General features: G+C 40.2%; 2 protein-coding genes across 2 annotated transcripts in view; one reads left to right on the top strand and one right to left on the bottom strand.

The window, feature by feature from the left end:
* The window catches only part of CRMP1 (collapsin response mediator protein 1), a 50249-nt gene extending 41265 nt beyond the window's left edge, over positions 1 to 8984 (top strand). Inside the window, exons 11-15 of the mRNA XM_010003141.1 lie at positions 693 to 834; positions 2461 to 2631; positions 3888 to 4067; positions 6603 to 6768; positions 7955 to 8984. Coding sequence (XP_010001443.1) covers positions 693 to 834; positions 2461 to 2631; positions 3888 to 4067; positions 6603 to 6768; positions 7955 to 8046 — 751 coding nt within the window. The 3' untranslated portion in view covers positions 8047 to 8984. The remainder of the gene's footprint in view (positions 1 to 692; positions 835 to 2460; positions 2632 to 3887; positions 4068 to 6602; positions 6769 to 7954) is intronic.
* Positions 8985 to 14648: 5664 nt separating this feature from the next.
* EVC (Ellis van Creveld syndrome) overlaps positions 14649 to 14972 on the bottom strand; it is a 47658-nt gene continuing 47334 nt past the window's right edge. Inside the window, exon 21 of the mRNA XM_010003140.1 lies at positions 14649 to 14761. Within this exon, the coding sequence (XP_010001442.1) occupies positions 14680 to 14761 (82 nt within the window). The 3' untranslated portion in view covers positions 14649 to 14679. The remainder of the gene's footprint in view (positions 14762 to 14972) is intronic.

Genomic DNA, 14972 nt, shown 5'->3' with positions numbered 1-14972 from the left:
TTAAGGCTGAAAAAAATGACTTCTTAAATAAAAGCATAATTACTTGGTAACCTTGTGTTTTCCTCCATCCTTTTTCTTTTGATGTAAGATGTTTAGTTAGATAACCCCAGAGCACATGTTTGATTTGAACTATACCCTTTTTTTTTGTTTTATAAGAAGACTACCTGATGAAAAACTTTCCATCTTTCATTTTCATGTTTCTGTTTTGGAAGGTCAGACAAGAAATACTTATGTAAAAATTCCAAGAAGAAAATATGTGCAGGAGAGAAATACAGGGAAGCAAGCTTGATGCTCATGATTTGCAATGTAAAATTTACCATTTTTTTCCAGCATGTTTATGAATTAATTGATCCTGAGAGTGGCAGACATGTCATACAAGCTCCTGATCACTTCCTTAATCCTAGAATAATCCTTTGTCCTGGTTAGTGGGTTTGTGCCTGATCTCTGTTGATAACAGCCTGAAACCCTTGGGGGCTGTAATCTGGGAGTTCAGGGTGCTCCTGGGGGAAAGTGGAGATGTCCAAAGCCATTATTGCTCTTCAGTGATCTGTAGCCAATATATCAAGGCTGCTGATATGATTTACAGCCTGTGTCTCTGGTGTGTATGCTTGAAAGGTCCATTCACAGCTAGTCTGAGACCAAGGTAATCTTGGTGGTGACTGGTCTAACCCTTCTGTGTGTTAACTCCACAGTGGGGACCTGCAGGTGACAGGAAGCGGACATTGCCCGTATAGCACTGCCCAGAAAGCCATTGGAAAGGACAACTTCACTATGATTCCTGAAGGGGTCAACGGAATTGAGGAAAGAATGACTGTTGTCTGGGACAAAGCTGTAGTAAGTAATTACTTTTATGGACTACAAAGAAATTGGATGTTGGCTGAATAATGAAAGGCAGGAGACTCTTGGATAGTACTTAACGTGACTTTCTAATGTATTTCTGAGAATTCCCAGAGAGAGTGCTACTGCGAGGTGAACTGTTTATTTCAAAAACCTTCTCTGGTTTTATGAACTCAGGGCTGTGTTTCACTTCTGACAGCACAACACAATCATATTGTATTAGACCTGAGGCTTCACAGATTCCACTGCTGAATTTTCCAGTTGTGTCAGAGTGGATGCTTTTCAGAGATGTAGGATCTGGAGCAGTTTAATGATTTTTAAGTGGGCCCCATATAAACGTGATGAATGGATTGTTTGAATTTGAGAAGTGCCTCCTCGTTGTTGAGAAATGGCAAATGGATGGCAGCTGAGCCTGAGGCTGGACTATAAAATGCTTTGAAGGAGAACATTGCATGTAATTCAAACTGGCATATTTTGCAGTGGGGTGCCAGTGTAAGTTAGAAATTTGTTGATGGTTCCATGGATCCTAAAATATAATAATATTCTCCCTCCATTGTCCATCTTCACATACACACCTGCGCACACACCCACTCATGACCTTACACTGCGTTGCACTCAAATGCATATTGCAAACTGAGAAGTGGTAATATTTACAATACTCTCATGAGCACTTCTCCAAGACTCTATTTAATAACCTCTTCAGGTTATTAAACCACTATTGAGATTCCAAGCACAGAAGCAGCTTCAGATACATGCCATATAGGAGCAAGGTGGGGGAGCAGGCAAAAGGTGCAGCCAGCCAGTAATATTTCCCTTTTGTTATTCCCACAAAAGGAAGGAGCTGCAGCAAGGGCTGCAACATGGGATTTCCAGGTGGTAACATTTGGTCCTGTACCACTGAGTAGCTTATATTTTGCAAATCTATTTTTTTTACCAGGCAGGAGATAAATGTTTATTTAATATAAAAATGTTTGGCACTGTAGTTCTTACTTGGAATGTTGGTTTTGCTTATTGCCAGAGAAGACCCCAAAATACTCTACTGGGAACTGAAAGTGCTGTTGTGTAGAGCTGCTAAGTCATCACTGACTGTATAAAAAATTCAATTAATGGTGACATTTCTCCAGGCAAGGAATGGCAGTAAGTGGTGTGTTATTACTTAGATGTATAGGTTTGGTAATACTAATAGTAGAATAGGCTTAATTTGCAAAAAATATTTCTAAAAGGGTCTGAATCTTGATCTTTTATTTAATCTTCTAATACCCATATAAGTTTCTTGGGTTTTAAATTGTTAAAACATTTAAATGGGAATTACTAGGTTTAGCAACAAAGCACACTTAGGCATCAGTATGTAGAGAAAGGGACCTCAGATAACTGAGCATCCTGATGGTGTCATCTGCATTATGGTATTATTGGGTGCTCTTTGGGATGCCAGGAGTAACACACTTACTTGAAACTCCCAAGGAATGTGCCTTGTATGAAGTCCTGCTTGATAAAACCTGTTCCATGCAACATCACCATATAGATATGAACCACATGCCTTCCTGTATGTCCCTGACCATTCAGCACTCTGAGGTGTAAACCCCATTTTATAAGCATGTTCTGCTCAAGTCACATTGCTTTTAGGCCACAGGTAAGATGGACGAGAGCCAGTTCGTGGCTGTCACCAGTACCAACGCTGCCAAAATCTTTAATCTGTATCCAAGAAAAGGCCGGATTGCCGTAGGATCGGATGCTGACGTGGTTATTTGGGACCCTGATAAGGTGAAGACTATAACAGCTAAAAGCCATAAATCGGTAAGGAGAAAAGGAAAACCACTAAGAAAAAGGAAGGTCTCTGTTGCTTTTCAAATGTTGATCTAATTCATGTTAACAGCAAATATATGGGTTATAGAGGAGCGAGGTAACTGCCTGCTCTTGTTCTAAAATGGGTGGATGTTTCTGAAAATGAATGTATTGAAATCTTTCCTTGGAAGCACTAGGATCAGGAAGGATTTATTTCTCTTTGCATATACCAGTGCACTAGTTTCTGTGTGCTTGTGGCAGATCTGTAAAAAGATGTGAATCAGCAGGTCTGCAGCTGAGGTTAGTAAAGCTGTAATGATAAATTTAAAACGAGTGATTTTTTATTTTTTTTTTTTGCTTACCTGAAAAGCACCTGATGTTATAAATTGCACAATTAAATCAACAGTATTGTAAGTCATGACAGATGACTAAATATTTTGATAATACAGCTTTGAGCATCTTCACAGCTGGGATTTTCTGTTGAATTCCAAAGCTTTGCTGTGTACTTCTCTGCCCTTAGTGCAGAGTACCAGTGACTCACAGTTGTTTTGATTTTGACTGTGACAGGTTTTATTTTGTGTTGTGTATTTCAAAGTTGTTATCTTACTGTTTGGTGCCTTGCTCTTCTATATTGGAGAGTTCCTTCCAGCATGTTACTGGAAATCCAGCAATATGCCTTGTATTGAAAAGGCATAAACCTTTATTAACCTTTAAAAAGTAACTTCAGGTGTTTCAATTTTTATTTCCCTGTCTCAGGATCCGTCTGTATTTCCAAGAAAGTAATAATTACCTGCCCTTTGACAGTCATTCCCATTTAGACTCAGGCTTTCCTGGTCTTTTCTAGGCTTTTTTAGGCAGAAAAATGTGTGCTGGCCCCTTTGAAATTCTCTTACCCATTCACAGAGTATGCAAGGTGGGACCATGTCCTCTGGGAATCTGGCAGCTGAGTCATAATTTTCCTTCTTGTTAGGACTATTGCATTTCTAGAGGCTCTGGGTAAATACAGAGAGTCCTCAAAAAGAAAGGAAGTAAAGCTCTGATGAAAAGTGAGCAGTGGAAAGGAAAAATCTGATCCAGGAAAGTCTGATTGGAGAAATTCTTCGGAATCATTTACTATCATAATGCATTGCTTTTCCTTCAGACAAAACAACTGTATATACCCCTTAACAGCTGTTGTCTAAAAACATGACTATATATACAAATTGTAATTTACTAACTGAAAGAGATCTTGTACTGAACTTGCAGTAAATATGTTGGTTGATCTGCAGGCCATTGAGTACAACATCTTTGAAGGAATGGAGTGCCATGGAGCCCCTCTTGTGGTCATAAGCCAAGGGAAGATTGTGTTTGAAGATGGAAATCTGCACGTAAACAAGGGAATGGGCCGCTTCATCCCTCGCAAACCTTTCCCTGAATATCTCTACCAGCGCATCAAAATCAGGAATAAGGTAATGCCAGATATTATTTAATCTTCTTTATAGCCATACACTCTAGAACCACAGTAGCACATTCTTTTATTATTGTAGTAAGATGAGTCCACATCAGATGGACTGTATATGACTTGCTCAAAAAGTGACCAAAAAACTAGTTCCTCTGCAAGTGTGAACTGATGTAACCCCATTAACACTGTGAGCTTCAGTGGGTAGAACATATCATGGCCAGTTGGGCATAACTGCCTTATGTCCAGCTGTGGAATAGTGGGAAAAGGGAGGTGGAATAGTGATGGAATTTACTTTTAGTTTAAATTCAGGAAAAAGGAAAAACATCTTTGGGAGGGGGGTTAGCCAGAAGAAAACCAGAATTTTAAATTGTTACTTTGCATACTGAACAGTCACACTGCAGAGAAGAGAAGCATGCAAGCCAGGGAGACTCATGATATTTGGCATCTCTGGACTTTTGTTGGTGCATTTGCTGAGCTGAGTGTTAGCAGCATTCACAGCTCAGAAAACTTTTCTCTTGTGTTGAATAAACAACTGAGCTTTCTGAGCAAGAAATTCACTGTATGAGGACAGGTAACAGGATAAATTGACTAAATCCCATATTTTCTTCAACCAAGCATGTATTACAACTTGTGGGGATGGCAGCTGTTAAGTCTACAAGCAAGTTGATAAGTTTTATCTTTCATCATTTGTCATACAAATTCTGTCGAGCTGTGTGATACAAAAGGTCTGCTCTTCTAAAGAGAAAAGGCATTGTAAAAATCAAATGCATTTGCAAAAGTTTTGTAAAGTATCAAAAGTACCAATCAGTATTACACTTTTTTTACATTATCCACTTAGATGAAAGTCTCTTCAGACTCAACCCTCAAGAGTTTAGCAAATGGAAGTGCTATATCGAGTAGATTATAATAATCTAATGCTTGTATTAAAACAATATCTTAGTATAATCTTAACATATAAAAATCATATATAAATTATATAAATTTAATTTCCATAGTGAAAACAACACGGTAAAAATAAATATCAGAGAGTGGTGTCTTATACCAGGAGCTGGCACAAAAGTAATTGGGCCAAGTACCCTGCATCCTGTGTGTGGCCTGGATTTTGGGAAAGATTGTTGATTTTAGATACTTAAGAAATACCTTTAGATACTTAGGTCTGCAAAAGGAAAAGATGGAAAGATGGGTATTTTTGCTCTTGCAGCTCCCTCTGCTGCCTGCTGAAAGGAAGGGAGAGCAGATTCATGTCTGTGTTTCTTTTCCCATTATCAAATTCTATTGATTGGAAACACTCAGAAAATGCAGTGATGGTCTTATCAGCCATTTGAATATGTCAGTGCATGACAAAGGAATATAGAAAAAACCACGTCAAACAAGGGGCTGCAGAGCTCTAACTGGCACAGAATAGCAGTTAGAATTTATCCCTGGCACAGGGATAGCAGTGTAAATTCCTGCCTTTGTGGATCCCTCTGAGATGGTTTCATTGCTGTGATCGGCAGCTGCTCCCTTCTGGGCACTGAGTTTTGGCTCAGCCTGAGAGACTGTGGCTCTTCTGAGCCTGATGTTCCTGTTACCAAAAGCAAAGAAAAGGCATTGATTCCTGTAAGACTTGGATCAGACTCCAGTGAATAGTGTCCTTCCTACATGGTATTTTAATTTCACTGCTAACCTGTTGGGGAAATTGTTCTGAAGCAGTAATCTTGTAAGCCACAGATTTCTGATCTTTTTTTATGAGCTTTGGATTCTGCAATTCAGTGGCTTCAGGCTCCTCCTGAGAATTTGAACTGTTTTTAAAAATACTATGTTCTAGATTCCTATGATTTTAAGGCCAGTACAGCTGCTATGATTGTGTGGGGTATTTTTGTTTGTTTTTGTCTGTGTTGTTTTTTTCTTCTCACATTCCTTAAAGGAACTGTACAGGGATAAAATCTAGAGATGTCAAACTGAAAGCAGAGCTCAAATGACAGACATTCTATTGACAAATCATGAAGGATGGTTCCATGGCACAGTGTGTAACTGCTTTTCTAGTTCATTACAAGAAGTGGCAAGTTCTGAAATTTTAATTCAAAACTTGCCATCCCTTTTGCATGAGTTCTAATGAAGATATCATGAGATATCTGAAGGGGAGGAGCAGAGAGAATACAGGTAGGACTGAAATTGCTGCAGTCAGTGAAGTGGGTGTCAGTCTTGCAACCACCACAGTGGGATTCAGCAGCTGAACAGCCTCTGAATGAAGAGAGGAGGTGATGGTGACTAATCTTACTGAAAAGAAACATCTCAGGTCAGACCTGTTGTTCTTTTGAATCTGATTTCTCCTCATTGACTGTGAAGGATGTCTAATAAGGATCTCTGTCTTACAATTTTATATATATATACAAAAAATGGACTTTCTAATTTCCTTTGTATATAAAACAGACTGCAGCTTTGAAGTGTTTTTAATTCGGTGAATGCAGAATATAGCTCTGTGGTCAGTGGTCTCTGCCTGTAGGCAGGGGTATCAATCAGAGCATTCAGTGCCTGGCATTTTATTCTCCTCTTGATCTAGGTGGGAGGACTGCAAGGGGTCTCCAGAGGAATGTATGATGGCCCTGTGTATGAAATCCCAGCTACGCCAAAATATGCAACTCCTGCACCCTCAACTAAATCTTCCCCTGCCAAAAACCAGCCCCCACCAATCAGAAACCTTCATCAATCCAATTTTAGCTTATCAGGTAAGTCAGCCTGACTCATCAGAATGTTTTAAAGTTGTGAGTGTGAATTACGGGCGATAAATTTCAATTATAATAACTTTTTTAATCAAACATGAAAGGATTATATATACACATATACATGCATATACTTATATATGTATGTATATATGTTTTTCTACATTATTTCACTAGGAGTATTTTGCAAATTGTCAGATACTCAAATTTTTTGCTATATTTTTTTCTCCATGTGGTCTTTTAATATTATTTACCTGGCCCATTGCATTTAGCTGAGCTCTGTGGTTGATATGTCTGAGGCCCTCTGTGGTAAGTATGTGGGCCTGGTACAACCTATGTGGCTTAGACATCTCAGATTTCTTTCTTGCAACATCTCCAGAAACTGCTAGACATAGAAACCTCAACTGTCCTTGACCATGGTAGGCAAATTATGTGCAGAAGCTATTAGTATGCAGATGAGGGTATTTCTTGTCCTCTTTGCTCTTGGTGCCCAAAACATTTTCCATGGTACGTAAGAAATGGATTGGAAAATCATCCTTTGGGGTTGCTGGAAATAATTCTTGGCATGTGAAGATAATTACAAGTGTGTCAAATCCTTATCCTTCAAAAGTCTACAGCCCAACTGGTAGATCGGAAGCTCCTTACGATGTTAGAGAAGTCACTGTATTTTCTCTCCTGTGGGAGCCAATGGTGGAGGTTTCATCCCTGACAGATTTAGAAACTAAATTAAACTTTGTGAAGAAAGACCAAAGAGAACAAAAATTTTAAAAAACCCTTCTGATGAGCTGGACTGCCCATGCACCTGGGGCTATGGTGAGCACATACAAATACATCCATCTCTATAAAGCAAAAAAAGTGCTTACAAATTTCAACTCTGATAATAAATAACTACGGATAAATGGTATTCTCATAAGCATCTGAAGTTGTGGTTTCAGTCCACTGCTGGATCTGGGTATTTCCAAGGCATCTAGTGCTACAAATTGGATCTGAATGAGGTGAAAGCACATTACTGTGTTCCTATGACATTAAGCAGAACCAGAGACCGAGAGCATTTTAAGAGATCCTATGGGCTCAAAAGAAATGTGTTGAGGGTGATGTGCAGGAAGCACAGCAAGAACTAGCCAGGTTAAATCTCATAGCTGCTGTTTCTTTCATTTTCATAGCTTTGTTTCTTGATTTTTTGTTGCTGCAGGAGCTCAGATAGATGACAATAATCCACGCCGTACTGGCCACCGCATCGTGGCACCTCCTGGTGGTCGCTCTAATATTACCAGTCTTGGCTGAAAAGTGATGATGGACAGAAACACAAAGATGAGAAAGATCATGGGAATAATGTCTGTTCCCTTCAATATCTGTGTTATTGAACCCACAGTTTTACTTGGTACTAATGGAAATAAAAAACCGAAATGTCTTTTTTTTTTTTTTTTTTTTTTCTTTTTGTATAGGAAGAGGTGATAATAGTGTGGTGTGTTTGCTTGGAACTACTTGCCTCACAATTGTGCTTTCATGCCATAGTCACCTTAAAGCATGGTGCTTCCATTGCTCCTTTAGTGACTACAGGTTTTAGCTTTGTCTTGTAACTGAATGATGGTTCCTTTGCACCCTTTTGCTGTATTAGAGTAGTTAATGCATGTTACTGAGTTATTTATGCAAGTTGCATTCTGTGCGTGAGTCCCTTTAGAACACGTTGCCAACAATTGACTAGACACAATGCCAAGATTAATGTCCGTACTTGAGAAACACCACCAAAAACACTTATGAAGGAAGAAAATGGCCATCTTGAAAGTATGCAGTAGAGTAGTATAGGCAGCTTCTGTTTCATCTTTAATTTATTATAAACCCAAGAAGCACTTCTCTCAGACACAGAAAATCATTGGGACACGTAATGACAAATGGTCTCTGTAGCACCTGTCTGTTCCCACTCACTATGTTCCAAGTCTGTGTCCTTCTTGTTTCCATTTTAGACAGAGCCATAATTTATACATACCAATGCCATTGCCACCCCTGCAGGGATTTCTCCACCTGGGCAGTAGAGCTCTCCTTTGCATGAGATTTTTGGTACTTACAGATAATCCAAGTTGCCGTCGGATTTTTAAAGTTTTTTGTACAAAGTTTTTCCTTTGTAATCACATGCATTTTTACTTACTCTACCGTATAAAGATCTACTAGTCGTGGTTCAATTTCTGAATTCAAAGCTTGTGAAATAAAGGAAATTAACTGATGGGTAAGTGTCTTCCTCTGCTTTCCAGGGCTGTTGCTTGATGACTGAAACTCCAGAATTTGTCTTTTTGGTTGGCAAGATGGGAAAGAAGGAACCACCTTATATCACGAGGGGCCTTAAATGTATGGATGTCTGCATATGCATAATATAGCATGCCATAATCTGTCTTAATTAAGTAGAGCTCCCAGTAAAATTATACTTATTACCATTACATTGCAGCTACCTCAGTTTTGGCCAAATGAGACTTAAATCATCTTTCTCCTAAGACCTTCAGGACTGCATTTGATTTGCTTGGAATAGTAACTGATTGCCAAGACCTTTATCTATAGTACAGAACCAGTAGGCAGTGCTCCAGTTTGATTTAAGCTGTATTTGACTTAATTCTGGTTTTCTTCGCTGACTGAACTGGGACAGTGTTGAGGCACAGCACGAACAAGACATGCTGCAGGTAAGGTGAGGAAACAGGATTGAGTGAAAGAAATGCTTTCTTTCACAAACTATGTAAAGAAACCTTTTCTATCACTTGCTTCTTGTCTGACTGTGTTGCAGATGTTGTGGAAGAGTGGGCTGCGATGGAGGGTGGGATGCTGTGAAATTAAGCAGTCAGCAAAACACCTCCTCTTGGCCCTCTACTATTTTGTCTACATTACAAAGCTGCACCAGGAAAAGTCTTGTAGCAGCATGGTGCCAGTGGAATGGTTTTATCTAGCTGGGATGGTTGATCACTTAGCTCTGGTCCATCCTTTCCATGCAAAAACAAATTGTGTTGGCACAGATAGACCTAGCAACAGTTCTGGTAATCTCACCCTGAAAACAGAAAAAAATGGCTTGTGAAACCATGTGGCAAACTGAATACAGTGTGAAAAATGTGAAACTGCTAGTTGAAGTTTCCTTAAGTGATTTTTCTTGCATATGTTTGTGCAGGTAGCAATGGTTGCTTACCTCCAATTAAATGTTTACTTGATCTAGGAGGCGTGTCATGCTTTTGGTGACAAATGATTGCTGTGTACTAGTAACTGACATTGCATTTTTCATAAGCACTAAACAACATTATAAACCAAAGAACCCTTTTTTGCTAGTCAAAATCCACTGTTGTTAAGATTTTCCTGGGTGAAGTCTTTATGAATAAATACATATATGGGTGTTTGAGGCACTTCATGGTTTAGTGCTTCTGTGTGAACAAGACTGTACTTGTCAGGTAAGGTTAACTCCACAATGATTTCTCCAAGAAGAATTAATTAGGCTGGTGTGGCCATGATGTTCATAAGCCCCTGTGGCCTGACCACTGCTCCTGTGCCGCTGCTGAAAGACAGCCTGCAGGAAGCCTGCAGATCCTGTCCTGGGCCTGGGTCTTTCCACTCTGGACATGCAATATGACCTGGATGTGATTGAAGCAGCATTTTTTTTTGGAGCACTTACTGCATGTTCACCAGGTGAAGTGAAGGATGCCTCACTTGGATGGTTACTGTGATCAACTCAGACAGCTGGCACATGCTATGCCATGTGTACATGGCATTAAACCAAGCAAGGTAAGTTAGTGGTGCTTCTCTTACCACTTCAAGTCCTATTTCACTGCACTGCCCTGCCCCTACATCTGTAAAACAGTAAATAAAATGTGGATTAGCTGGTGATGCTGAACACATCTGCAGAATAGGAAACTACCCTTGAGTTTGCTCCCTTGTAGGAGCACCAAGCTGGGAGATGTTCAGTTTGGACACTTGCAGGTGGGGAGCTGCTGTTAATGACACGAAAACAATGCAAGGTTTTCATGCTTTTTGAATCATCAAGCTTCTAAAAATATGCAAGAGGGCTATGACCTTTTAATACCTGATACAGTCCTAATGATGTAAAACTAGCTCTTCCGTATTGCCAACTGCAGCCCCCTTAAAAATTAGCCCTGATGACCAGCCTGAGGACTATTTTTGTCAGTCAGTTGATGTGGAAGAGAAGGCTGGATCCATGGATTGTTTCCTGAATGAGTTGACCAGTTTGTCTTGTGTTACAGTCTGCTCCAGAGCACTGCAGTTACATGTTTGAATTTCAGTGTTTGTAGCATAGCCTGTTAATTATGTTGTACTGTCTTATGATGACTGCACCAAAACTGACAGCTGTCCCAGCCATTAAATGCTTATCTTTGGAATCCTTATGCTGGTCAGATGACCATGTTCTCTGCATAAAAGAAAGCCAGAATAAAAGAGCAAACATATGATCCTAATAGTACTCTTAAGACTTTCCCTTATTTCCAGTGCCTTGCAATTTCTTGAGAAGCAGAAGCATCTTTGTGGCTGTCAGGGCATTTTTATACCATGAATTTATTTGTCAAGGTGCTTTTAAAACCCATGTAAAATCTTGGCATTTATGGCTTCCAGGAGCAAGGAGTTGCACAGCTTAATGCACGACGACAAAAGGCCCCCTTTTGACTCTGCCATCACTGTCGAGCAAGTCTACTTGGCACCAGCTAATTCTTGCCATGTAGACTTAAGTCATCTGAACAAACAGTTTTGAGGATAGTTTTCCACCATGACTTTGATGAACTTTGCAAAAGCTTTTCAGATTATGTTTCAGTGATGCTAGTGAGAGGTATCAATTAAAAATAAACTGTGTGGAAGAGGTTTATAATGCAGTAAAAATGCAGATTTTGTGATGCTGGTTCTTTGAGCATTGTATAACTCATGAAGTATTTGCAGTGATACAGGTAAAGTAGTTAGGTCTCAGCATGACTGTTGCTTCCACACACCCCCAGTCAATCACATACTCTGTAATTTTTCCAGCACAGTGAGAAGAACCTGCAAGGTTGTCTTGAAATGTAGTCATATACTATCATACAATCTTTAAAAAGCTTTGTTTTAGAAGCTGCTTCCTCACAACTTACAGGTAAGCCCACCTGCAAGTACTTCACAGTGACTGCAATGCTGCTTTGTCCCCTTTGTCCCCTCTCCTGAGCCTCTGTAGCACACCAGTGGGCACGGCTGTGAGGGTACTGGGACCAGGAGCCCTCCCAGTGCAGCAGCAGCAGCAGCTCCCAAACAGCATGGGGCAGGCTGGGCAGCTGCATACTAAGCTCTTCATAATCTCTGCTGAACATATGGAAGGTGCATTTTTTTCAGATGGAAGAAATACAACCAAAAAGCTGTTGTACGTAAGGATCTTTGGATGTTGGAATGGCTCCCAAAGACTGCTGTAGATGCCATGATGAAGATGCTAACCTGGTGCTTGCCCTGGTATTGGCTTATGCCGTGCATAGGCTGAATCAAAGGACCTTATGTGTGCTTTACATACTTAGGAGCACTTTGTGTCAGGAATAAAACTGCCCATACTGCTCAGAAGCTGGCACCAGCTTGAAGGTCCCAAGTACAAAACTTTTGAGTTGCACACTTCTTTAAGTGGTCCAGGCTGCCTGCCAGCAAGACTGCTGCATGACAAGGCTTTCCACATTTTTTCAACAGTAGAGTGACTGCTGAGATGGGCTATTTTGATTCTTTCATGATAAACAATGCACTCAACAACTCCAACACCATGCCTAGAATTTGAGCTACACCCTTGTTATCAAGCTGTCAATGTGGTTGAACACAATCATAAACTGTTACAATAGTTGCTACTCTTGATGTTAAAAAAGGAGAAAAAAAAACATAGCCTTTTTTCCCTAAATTTCTGTAGTGTTTTTGATATGTATTGGTAAAGCATGATCAAAGCTCCTTGCAAGCCTCTCCTGAATAAACTAAAGAGAGAGTGCTTTATAGATTTATGTTATCAAGCAAGTGTTTTGAGCTGTGACTGACACTGAGACATTTCCCTTTTCTCCTATCTGACATCCCCGAGGCTGGAGCCTGCAGCCAGCTGGCAAAACTTCTCAGCAGTTTCTCTCTCAGGGACAAGGATGCTCCAGGCACAATCCTTGGCTCACAAGGAATTTCTACCATCCCTTAAAACACAGGGCAGGTACATGGGTAGTAGTGGTTGGGGAAGCGAAACATGCACATTTCAGTAACAGATCACCAAGAAGGAATACTAAGAGCCTGCGGCCGGGGCCAGTGGGGACCCGCGGGGTCCTGCCCATCCCTGCGGGTGCTCCCGGCCCCTCATCCCCACCAGCGAGGCGGAGAAAGGCGCCGGGGCTGCCCGGCAGAGGGCACTGCTGCCCTGCTCTTGGGAGACCAGCACCTCCCCGTGCTCCTAGAGGGAGAGAAAAAGCCACTTCAGTCCTGCCTAGCCAAAGGGAGTCATTGCACCCGGGGAGACCCCGCGTCGATAATCACAGACTCCGCTTGGCTGATTAGAGACCCAGCTCAGATAATTAGAGACCTCACTCGGGTTAATTAGAGACCCTGCTCAGGTGAATTAGAGACCCTGCCTGGGTGATTACGTTTCATCCTAACTGTGATGGGAGCAGTTAGGACATTAGAGCATCATCACCTCAAAGAGTAAAAGCGTCTTGTTACCTATATAGAGTGCACTGCAGAACTAGGATGCTCAGAGGTAAATAGGCTGCATCTGTTTAAAAAACCAGAAAGCCCAACAAGCAGCAACTAAAATGTCTAGATCAGGAAGGCAGGGAGACCATAGAGACCACACACTGAAATACCAGAATCAAACGCTTGAAATGCTATGATTAAAGAAATATAAAAGTATTTTTACAATGTTCAAGGTGAAAACTGGCACTTTAACAACTGTGCATAACATGCCTGGCAAAGTCACTTTTATCTGAGGTAAACTGCATAACTGGTGCAGCATCTTCCATCATGTGCCAAGAGACAGCCTTTTAGTTAGCAAAATGTACATTTACTTTAAAAAGACAGAAAAAAATTAATTTCATGAAAGCTGTTAAGATTGCTTAAGTAAGCAATTTATTACACAATACAGGTGCTTTGTACAGCTAGTAAGAACTAGCTGCTTTGCATGACAAGAAGAATTCCCATAAGAAATGTAATGAGCATAACAAAGTATGTTGGAAACGAAAGAGCATACTTTAAAGAAGAAGACTAGAAAGTGAAGTATAAAAAAGGAAACAGTGAATCAGTTTTGTCTTATTCTTCCTAAAAATAATAATTTCAAACCTGAGATAAATAGAGAAATACATTTATAAAAATCTTTGTACAAATTTAAAAAAAATACATAGGTAGCCTTGGAAACACAAAAATATATCAAAAGCGAGACCAAACGTAATCTTTGGATATACCAATACCCTCTGAGGTCTGTTTAGTTACTCTTTACGTTTTTCCCTATTTCTGTTAGTCCCAAGCAGAAAACACAAAATATTAAGACCTGATCTACCACATTTAGGGCTGAAAAGGAAATGGTACAATCACTATTGTAATGAAACCTTACTGACAGACACAAACCAAACCTGGGCAACCAGCCTACTGTGGATCTTTTCTCCTACAAGCACACTTTCCTCAGGTATTCTTAGTCTAAAACTATCTCCCCTCCACATTCCACATTCCCCAAGCAATCTGGAAAGGTTTATATTAAAGATTTCCTTGCTCCCCTTTATCAAAACCAAGTGGGAAGGTTTTATTAACAGCTGAAGGAAGTCGGGGTTGATTCTTGGTCTGTAGCTAAAGAAGATTTCTTAGTTATTATTGATGTTCTTTGTTGTTCCTCAGTAGAGCAGCTCAGTAAGTATTTATAGCTGCTGAGATTCCCCAGAAGAATGCTTTGATACTCTTGTGTTCAGACAGCTCATATAAATGCTTTTACTACCTGTTGCTTCTCTTTTTTAGCATCTTTGAGTTTTTCCTCAGTTCAGTCTCCCCTTCATGTGGACTCTGTAACCTCTCTCTGAAAGAAATAAACAAGAAAAACAAAGAAAAATTGTACTCTTTCTGTACAGTTTCAAATGCTGCAGTTCTCCCTTAAACTAAATTGATTTTTATAAGAGGAGAAAGGCACTCTATAATTGTAACTTCTGCACTCGATGGTTTCAGCTGCCCCTGTTGAGGCTGCCAAAACAAAGTTGCATGAAGATAAACGTTCCTTTGTTGCATCCCTG

This window comes from Chaetura pelagica, unplaced genomic scaffold (assembly GCF_000747805.2).
Source record: "Chaetura pelagica isolate M959 unplaced genomic scaffold, ChaPel_1.0 scaffold147, whole genome shotgun sequence".
NCBI lineage: Eukaryota > Metazoa > Chordata > Aves > Apodiformes > Apodidae > Chaetura > Chaetura pelagica.
Note: the sequence above shows the minus strand (reverse complement) of the source record. Positions and strands in the feature narration are given on the sequence as shown.